Source organism: Etheostoma spectabile, chromosome 12 (genome assembly GCF_008692095.1).
Source record: "Etheostoma spectabile isolate EspeVRDwgs_2016 chromosome 12, UIUC_Espe_1.0, whole genome shotgun sequence".
Taxonomy (NCBI): Eukaryota; Metazoa; Chordata; class Actinopteri; order Perciformes; family Percidae; genus Etheostoma; species Etheostoma spectabile.
In genome coordinates, this window is record NC_045744.1 from 30,272,347 (window position 1) to 30,282,974 (window position 10,628).

Below are 10,628 nucleotides of genomic sequence, written 5' to 3' on the forward strand. Positions count from 1 at the left end.
CCGGCTTCTCTCAGCTGCAAGGAGCGGTAAATCTGTCAGCGTCGGGTTTTGGGCGTTTTGAGCATGTTGAGAATGTTTCGTCAATCAGAAAGTTGAAATTTTTCAACTTTATGGTAATGAGCTATGACGCAGTTCAACGGCAAGCAGTGGCTAACGCCAGTGGGGTCTATTTATCGCATACCAAGGATCATGGATCAGTTTCATTACATAAAAATACTTGAAGAGGTCACGTTGCCTTATGCTGAAGAAGAAATGCCTTGACAATGACCCAAAACACACTAGTAAGCAAACAAAGTCTTGGCTCCAGATGAACAAGATTGATGCTATGGAGTGGCCAGCCCAATCCCCAGACCTCAATCCCCTGGAACACTTGTGGGGTAAAATCATAAATTCTATTTCTGAGGCCAAACCCAGTATTGCAGAGGAATTGTGAAATGTAGTTTAATGGTCCTGGGCTGGAATACCTGTTCACAGGTGCCAGAAGTTGGTCGACTTCATGCAACACAGATGTGAAGCAGTTCTCAGAAATAAAGGTTATGCAACTAAATATTAGTGCAGGGATTCAAATAAGGTACACAAATATCATCAATTTTGGTCTTGTTTTGATTTGGAATTGAATGTGCAGTGTCCCCAATGCATTTCTATTATGAAATTTAAAATATTCTAAGGATTTTGAGCATTATTCACTTTTCTAAACACACTGCTATTATTCTGAGCACAACTGTACATGTGGCAAACACATTGAGTACATGCACACCAATATTCCACTATTATCTTTGATTCAGGTCATGTAAACAGCATATTGAGTCTGTATATCCAGAATAAGAACTCTTTCTGAATTTAGCATTTTTCTGATTTAAATATCTGACACACCAAGCCGTTGGCCAGGAATAGTGGAGACAAAGGCCTCTTGTCGGCCCTCGTTGCCTTTGTCTTAATACCAGAACACACCGCAGAGACTACAGATAACAGCCAAGTACCACATACGTTCTGCGCATGTGTGAGAGGAAATAACTCTCCATACAAGCAGGTGGTGGGAATCTATTCGCCATTCAACAAGGGAAACCGAATAACGTTGCTATGATACCCACAACAACAACAAACAGCAAGAACAAATCTGCTTCACTCGCCAACAGGAAGACAGTGGACACGGGGAGATGGCTAACCACACTGTCTCTCTCCCTGGTTGTCATTCTACGGTGGAAGCAGAGTGGAGCAAACCGACCGACGGCCCATTTGCTAACGCTAGCTTGCTAATTTCCTCCACCCAACATGCCTTCATCCTACAGTGGTTACAGAAAATTAGCCAAACAAAATGTTCACTCCTCTGGCGATAGCAATGTGCTTTCCTTCGCTTTGACAAGAGCGTGTGAATTTAACATTAAGTTCTTACATTTTACTAATTTAGAGACTGGCTGGTAAGCAAGCTTGCTTGCTAGGGGGCTAATTGTTTAGCGGTGCAGAAAGAGAGAAGTCTATTACGGTCTTTATATTAAATATTAGGATATTAGTTTAGAATAGAATAGAATGCCTTTATTGTCATTATACACAAGTACACGGTACTTGTGCAACGAGATTAAAGCAATCCCTTTACAGCGTTGACACAAAAAATATAAGAATATAACAGTATAAAATATCAAAAATGTAAAGTCAAAGATATAAAGTGTGGGTAGTACAGAGAAAAAAAGAGAAAAAAAAGAGGGGCGGGGGTGCTGGCGCACAGTGCTGAGTCCGGAGAGCAAATAAAACTGTATACATATATAAATCAGCTTGAATACACGTTGTGTAAACATAGATAAGTGTTAACACTCAATAAATAATATGGGGGGTGGGGGGGTGGGGGTGGAGTGGAGTCAGTGCATATGTGAGTTCAGGGATGAGTTCAGGGTCGTTATGGCCTTCGGGAAGAAACTGTTCTTGAGTCTGTTGGTCCGTGCTCTGATGCACCTGTAGCGCCTTCCTGAGGGCAACAGGTCAAACAGATCAGAGCCGGGGTGGGAGCTGTCCTTGATGATGTTCTCTGCTCTGCTGAGGCAGCGGAAGGTGTAGATGTCCATCAGGGATGTCCATTATTAATGTTAGTTTATTTTGTAATGTGTAGTTATGTAGAGATCATTTTAAAAAATTGTCGTAATTAATCTGCCTACACAAGTAGTTATGTATGTCTTGTTGTATGTTTACCATCTTATGGACATAATGTGCAAAAATAGAGATCGCAATTGTTTGAACCTGTGTGTTTTTTAGAAGAATCATTCAAATGTCATTTTTTCACCAGTTTTGACAGCTCTTATGTGTATTGGATTGATCAGATGAGATGAAAAATGAAAGGACTCTCACAGTCTCTTGTTGGTTTTTGTCACTCTCGTTTTCAAGAGCTGCATGACCAAAAGAAAAGAAGGAGAAACACAGCTAATTTTAAACATTAGCAAAGACTTGGTTTTTGGGTTTCAAGAAGCTGGTTAAAGCAATGAAAGAGAAATGCTGTGTACACACTCTCTAACAAGTCCACCACCGATGGAAATCTTTGAAAAAAATCCTGTTTTACACATCTGCATGCAAACGGCAATATTGGTGGAATTCACTTTCATTAGCCATGTACACAGTTTAGTCAGAATATTGATAGAATATAAAAAAACGAAAAAATATGTGCATGTAAACGTAGTCACTGACTGTGATTATAATCCATCAATCAATCAATCAAACTTTAATTTTAAAGCACATTTAAAAACAACCAAGTCAACCAAAATGCTGTACATTGACATCAAACAATAAATAGACAATACAACACCAGACAAATACAACATGCAGTTCGCATGCTGGATTAAAAGCCAAGGAATAAAAATGTGTTTTAATGTAAGGCAAAGACTCCTGTAGCATGAATGATCCATAAATAAGCCATACGAATTAATTACTTTCAAATGTACACAAATACATATAGTAGATTATGTTGTAATGGGATAGCCGGATGTGGTCTCCTTCATGTTTCAGATTTAAAATGTGCCCGTAACCCCTTAGCGTTCCGACGGAAAGCCTTTTTTAGACGCATTATGCTATTTACACAGAAATAGACAACTACAAAGTTGTTACTCATGCTATACATCTTTGGAAAACTACAACTCTTCTGATTCAAGTGATTGGCTTGACAGAGATTAAGAGCGGCTTAAGGTCTAGCTCCTGGCCCAAATTTGTCAAATCGTTGTTTTATATGGTTCCAACCAGAGGTGGGTAGTAACGAGTTACATTTACTCCGTTACATTTACTTGAGTAAGTTTTTGAAAAAATTGTACTTCTAGGAGTAGTTTTAAATCACTATACTTTTACTTTTACTTGAGTAGATTAGTGAAGAAGAAACTGTACTCTTACTCCGCTACATCAGGCTACAATGAGCTCGTTACTCGTTACTACGCTTCATTGTTTTTACCCCAGCGTACGTCTCATTTTAATGTTTTATTTTGACAGAGAAAGAGAGTCTTCCGCTGAAGGCTCTACCACGTGACTGTGCTTAACCAATCACACGTCGTTGTGCAGTCACGTGATCATACTCGCTTCAGCAGCGCATAGACATATAAGAGGTATCTCTTCATATGTCTATGCAGCAGCGGGACAGGTTAGCTTTACAGTCGTAGCAAAGCAAAGACGTCAGAATCAACTTCGCCAAGGCAACGCAGACCAGGAGGACCCCCCCCCCCCCCCCCCCCCCCCGGCCTTATATGAGCATGGTTACCTTTAGGAAAAGTGGAAACAGCACTACATTATGCGATGCCTTCTGTGTTGACCAAAACAACCGGACATGTGAGCGTTCAAAAACTCAACATCTAACCTGAGGAGACGTAGCGGTAGTTTTAGTTTTTGCCGTGGAGAGGTGGATGTTTGTCTTTTAGGTTACAGACAGTATGTTTTACACATGCAGTATCCATCCAAATTTGATGTGACAAGTCTCTCAAGTAAGCTATTTTGTAATTAATAAATACATTTTAATTTATTCTATTGATTGGATGAACTATAATTTGCCTAAATATGATTGTTTTGTATTTTTGTCGGTCTGATTGATCCTTGTGTTAAGAAATAAATCAGACGTTACTCAACAGTTACTCTACTACTACTACTGGAGTAGTTTTTTTCATCAAGCACTTTTTTACTCTTACTCAAGTAATTATTTGGATGACTACTTTTACTTTTACTTGAGTCATATTATTCTGAAGTAACAGTACTTTTACTTGAGTACAATTTTTGGCTACTCTACCCACCTCTGGTTCCAACCTTGATATTTTACCACACTGTGCTCGTTAGAGTTACTTGAAGCAGAATGGCAAACAAGAACAAAGTCCAAAAAGTCCGAAAAGCCACCTCGAACCACGTTTTTCTCAGATCCAGTCTCAGATTCAACAGATGGGCCTTGACAACGACAATAAGCTGCTATAAACTGTTATCCATGCTCAGCTTGCCTCTCTAACTGAGAGCCTTGTCTCTATCAGATCGGATGTGAACAACCTAAAAACCATCGTTGAAAACAACGCAAGTATTGTTGTCAGACATGGAGGACAGAAACCGGAGATTCAATATCCGCATCGTCGGGCTGATAGAGCGGCTAAATGGTGCTAATGCTATCCCGTATCTCTCACTCTCACTGCCTAAGTGGTTCCCGAATCTAGCAGATGTTTAAATAGAGATAATGAGGGCCCACTGAATTTACAGTGAAAGCCCAGAAAAAACCCACTTCTAATCGCACGTTGATTTTCAACATGCTCCACTACACAACAAGGCAGGCGATCCTACAAGCTGCGCGGAGATCTCCGCTCGTCATTCAGGGACGGAAAATTCTCTTCTCCCCGGATTGCAGCAACTTTACAATCAAGCGACGACAAGCCTTCTATCAAACCATGGATTCATCGCGAGTCAAGGGTCTGGATTTTTCCTGCTTTATCCGGCAACACTGACGATTGGAGACGGCGCCCGGTACAGAGCATTCACCTCCGTTGGGGATGCTTAGGATTATGTGAACCGGGCTGCGCCCCCTGCTCCCCCTGCTGCTTTGGCGGGGAGAGATTCGGAGGGCGCCGTGGAGGAGGATCACTGCCTTCACAACTGTCTAATGAACATGGACCGTTGGTTTATCTTGTTTTCTCAATGCATCCTGATTTTTGTCGCACTGCTGTCTGATATGATCTGAATGCCATGTCGAGCCAGTTTAATATAGTCTACTCTCCATAGGTTAGCTGGGACACTGCTAGGCTAGAGTTTCCTTTCCAAGGTGTTTTGTGCTCTGTGTTTCTTGTTTCTGTTGACGGAAAATGCGTTTATTCTGATGTTATTTTAGTGTGGAACCAGTTGCTGTTGCAATCAGGTATTAATGTTGTTACAAGTTATTGGTTTTACATTTATATTAAATTATTTAAATTTCCCTCTTTTTTGTGCTAAAAATTAATCTGATCCGTGACGCAAAACTGTTATCCGATCCTAACCGTGAGTTTGCCCCCCTAATTGTGAAATTTTCTTTTCTTCATATCACCCAGCCATAGTGTGCAGTTATGTGTGCCAATAATGCTCTAGAAAAATGTCATGTATTCAGCGGATCAGTGAGACAAATGTACCTGGTGATGTAGCATCTGCATCGGCAACAATCTTTTTTTTCTGTGCAGATTCTTATAGGAGAAGCCATTCTGTACTGCTATCTCTCCAGGAGGTCATCAGCTACGCAGACTGAGGCTAACATCAACGCTGCAGGCTGCAATTTCAACTCCTACATCCGCAGGGCCGTCCGCTTCATAGGTGAGAGAACACAATACACACTACTGATAATATGCATTTTTCTCAACTGAAGCACAGAAACAGAAAGAAACACATGACAACAGGCAACAGGTGTAACAGTAAAGATGCTATCACACGTGCTCTGCAAACCTGAGATTAGGTAGACATTACCCAGGCAGAGCTGTAGGTGACAATGCAAATGTCTGAATCCGTCAATCCAACGGTGCACACCCTGCCAGCTCACTATTACAAAATTGGTGTATTCTCCAAAAGCACAGAATCTGTGAAAAATTACAGAAAGCAAGCACAAACCTGGTAAAAAAAAAAAAAAAATCATCAGAGACATTCAAGGAACGGCTCTGGGAAGCCGTGGAATTCGGCGTCATGTTCTGTCTGCTGCACGCTCTACACAGCGCCACCCCTCGTCTTGAGTATTTCCAGTAGGTGGAAACTAGGGGTTGATGAATAAGCTGTATAAATGAAGCTAAAACATCTGAATGGCCCCCTGTTGGCTAGATGCAGTATAGGTCGTAAGCCCCGCCCCCTACATGTTAGAGAATGGGACATTGGACAAACTAAAAAAATCTAAGTACACGTCAAATAAATGTTTCCCTTAACACCTGGTGGCTGGCTGCAGTATAGGTCATAAGCCATGCTCTTGGCCAAACAAAAAAATCTACTGGGGTGAAGTATTTCAACGCTTTCAACACCGTGGACAGCTCCAGGCAGTTTATGTGGGGAAGAGGGGGAGGAGGCCAGAATGAGCAGATCGTCCAAATAAAAAAGGACTCTGATGCCCCTCTTCCGTAGCGGCTGGAACACCGTTTTCATGCATTTATAAAAAGTGCGGGGGGCTAGTGAGTACTTGAACGGCAGCCAGTTGAATTGGAAACGGGCCCCTTGGAAGGAGAAATGCAGGAATTTCCTGTGCCTGTGACTGATCAGACGTATCCACAGACGTAAACCATTGCGGTGGCGCACACGTTCCAACACATGCCTGTAGGTGAGCATGTGGAAAGGGCGTCTAACTTCCGCGGGCAGCTGAGAGGGCGGCTCCTGGGTGTAAACATCCCCGCGAGCAGGGGCTGGCAGTGCTATGCCTCTCAGCTCCGCCGGCTTCCTGATGATCTCCGGCAGATCCGCGAAGAGAGCTTTAGCGGTGGAGGCTGGGGCCGTCTGAGGCAAAGGGGAAGGCCGCTCAAGCAGTGCCCCTGGCCGTTCGGGAGACGGAGACAGCTCCAGTGGGAAGGCGTCAATTGCCGTCTCAAGGCCCAATCCTCCCAGGGAGGAGGAAAGGAATCCTCCTAAAAGGGAAGAGGGAAAACCTGTAACGGAGGCATTGTCTGAATGAACCGAGCCAGCGGACCCATGCTTGTCAAAAACGCCATCTGCCAGCGGTTTCAGGGTGTCACCGGATAACTGTCTGTCTGCCCAGCTGCCATCCCCGTCCCCTCTAAACCAGAAAAGCATCCGCCCGTTGGTTTAGCTTTTCAGATGACAGGCGGGCGCAAAACTGGCAGGAGGCCGGCGTGAACGGCGCTGAGGCAGGTCTTGCAGAGGGGGTGAAGGTTCGGCGGCAAGATGTAGCCAGTCCGGCAGGGAGGGGAAGACGCGAGCACTGGTGGAAATTCTTGAGCTTGTCTTCATACTGCGTAATTGAAGAAAAAGTGGAAGACAAACAACGCGTCCGCTCTGTATATATACAGTAACTGCAAAAAAACTGTAAAAAAATTTCATGAGGTACTTATTCTGCAGCATGCTGGGCCAGGCTGAGCCTTTAAACAAGATCTTAAAACCTGGACAAATTAATGAACTCACAGCACTATTCAGGGTGTCCGCGGGATTTTTAAAAGTTTTAAAAGGTAGTAAATTAGTAATAGTAAAAATTAAGGCATTTAAAAAGTATTAAAATTATTAAGCCAGGTAGGTATTAATCCTCATTTCACGAGGTATTAGTTTTTTTGAATTTTTGTTGTCCAATTGTTTTATTATGTCTAGTTACAGTAAGTTGATCTTGTAAAGTTTGTGTGATATTATGTCCTATCCCGTATTGGGTGATAGTCTATCTTAGCCTGACAAGCCAGACCCACATCATGATGTTGGGTCTAGGAACACACCATTGGAAGGGTCAATCCGAGGGGCGGGATAAACGGTTCTTTTTTAAATTCCCTCTGCATGCAACCAGAGCAACGAAGAAGGTAGCGGAGCTAGTGTATAGATTAAACTTTTTTTTTTTACCTCGACAAACATGGGTGAATGCAAATTTTCAGATAAATGCCTAGAGGACCCGGCCATTACATCCCTCTCTCAGATCTCTTTGATCTCTTTAATTTTGTTAAAGGCAGAACAGGATACCCAGGGTTCGGTTTACACGTATCGCCATTTCTAACCACTGGGGGACCATAGGCAGGCTGGGGGAAATATTAATATTAATATTAATGTTAAAAAACCTCAATGTGAAATTTAAATGCCATGGGACCTTTAAGTCTAATAGCACATGCCACAGCACGTTAACACTATATGTACAACTGTTTATTAATCTACCAAACAGACTGAAACTCAACTTCTAAATTATGTATTATGTAAACCAAGCAAATATGAATAGCCTCTGCCTACTCTGTGGCCTGTGTGTGTGTGTGGGTGTGTGTGTGTGTATGTGTGTGTGTGTGACAGTCGGCCAGCAAGCTCATTTACGTTACGCCCGCAATCACAGTGGGCTCTGTGAGCATGGTTGTCCGGCCGTCCAACCTAGTAGGCACTATCTGGCTGTCATGTCACTTCATAGTGCTGCTTAAATCTGCTTTTGGCCATCAGTTTTTGTAAAAATGCGCATAGTCAAACTTTATATATACTTTACACAAAATCTCATGAAATAATTTGAATTTAGTGATGAAAATAGTGTAAAACGTTGTGGGATACAGCAGGCTAGATAGGCTGATACGAGGCATACTGGAGATTTTTTGGCAAATTAGAATATTATGCTTTTTTTTGTAATGTATACTGCATAATACATGCTACTTTTTTTAGTAAGTCAGTGCACACTTCTAGTCTATTAGGTCCACATTGAAAAGATGATATTTCTTGTATCCTGGGGGATTTGGCTTCATTTTGTACAGGGGCAGGAAGTGGAGACGCACAAGACTTTGAGTTCATGTATGAAAACAGCTTAACATAAGAATATACTTTGTACTTTGTGCATGTTGTACTGATCCAGTGTTTGCTGCTGTTTTCACAGGTGTGCATGTCTTCGGCCTGTGTGTGACAGCACTGATAACTGATATTCTCCAGCTGTCCACTGGTCAACACACACCCTACTGGTTGGATGTGTGTAAACCCAACTTGACCCACATTAACATATCCACTTGTGATGAAGCTTTTATTCTGGAGGATATCTGCTCCGGACAAGACACTGGGCTCATCAATGCTGGGAGGTAAGGCTGTGTGTCTACTACTGAGTGTATCAGAGGATGTGTGTGGGTGATTCTGGAGTCACACACACACACATACACACACACACACACACACACACACACACACACACACACACACACACACACACACACACACACACACACACACACGGACTGGTGACAACATGGCTGTGTTAACATGATGAGAATATAAACAAAATATATTAAGGTTACATGCACAATAGCTCACTTAAAGCACCTACACACATTTTACATTCTCCCAGGTATTTTCACTTATTGGATGATACCAGGCTAAAATTACAAAATCCTCAAAGCAGCCCCTAACTGTCTGTTGGGACACACTCATAAATATAAGGCTTGTTTTATTGTTAATTTTGGACTTTTACATTTCTTGGTCTATTTTGGCACTGAAATAGCTCGTAGGTCAATGAGAAGGTGGAGGTAATCCAGCAGTTAAGTAAGATGCTACAGCTCATATTGAACTTTTAAATCTTTTTAAGATATTTAGACTGTACCAGGAGCACCAGGCTCCAGACAATACAGCCCTCAGGTTCATAGGGCCACACAAACCTCTCCACCACAATTGGGTGATGGTTCCCAGAGACTAACAATCAATGCAAGATAAATGGTTTAAATCGCCATTAGAAATGCTGAAACTAATATGCTACTGTAGTGTAAAATATAGATTACAGTTTTCACAGTAGGTAATACACATTAGGTAAAACAATGTAAACAATAATGACATCCTCTACAACCATTTGGCCAAATTAGTTTTTACAGTATTTACAGTAACCTCTCTGGCCTATTAGTACCTGTACCTCTCGCTATTGGTACCTGTTGATGTGCCATCTTCTGTGCACATGCCACGCCCCTGATCTGCCAAGGAGGAGGTCCAGTGTTCTACCATCTCTAGTGGTGCCACCTACTGAATGATCTCTCATTGTTAAGTGCACGAAGCAATTTAATAGCATTACAGGGCATTCACACCAAAAACAAAGGGGGAGTGTCAATGAAATAGCCCAGCTATGTGACATCCTGTTGTGTTCTTTAACCCCCCCAACAAAGCACAAGTAGACTTCATATTTCACAATTAGGTTTTGGTGAAATCGTTTATAGATTTTGACGTTTCCGACCGCACTTGAAGGCAGCTGTAATTCACAGGAGAGAGAGAGAAAGAAGAGATGAGCGGGACAAAGCGAGTGCTTTGTTGTTGCAGGAAACATTCAGCAATTACACAAACTCCTGGGCATTTCAGTGATTTTGTCTGGTTTTTTACCCTCATAGTGTTTTAAAACTTTCTTGTGGCAGGGATAGAGGCAGCGATGTTTCCTGTTTATTGTACGGTAATCTCACACTGCCTCAAACCATAGACAGTTGAAGAAGTGAACCAACAGATCCAGTTGTTCTGGACGGAGACCAGTGAAGGAAAATAGAAGCACTTTCCCGGTG

General features: G+C 42.3%; 1 protein-coding gene across 1 annotated transcript in view; it reads left to right on the forward strand.

The window, feature by feature from the left end:
• The window catches only part of LOC116699098 (phospholipid phosphatase-related protein type 4), a gene marked incomplete at its 3' end in the record, with an annotated part of 127,033 nt that overhangs the window by 23,247 nt on the left and 93,158 nt on the right, over window positions 1-10,628 (forward strand). Inside the window, 2 exon segments of the mRNA XM_032531497.1 lie at window positions 5,640-5,769; window positions 8,984-9,179. Coding sequence (XP_032387388.1) covers window positions 5,640-5,769; window positions 8,984-9,179 — 326 coding nt within the window.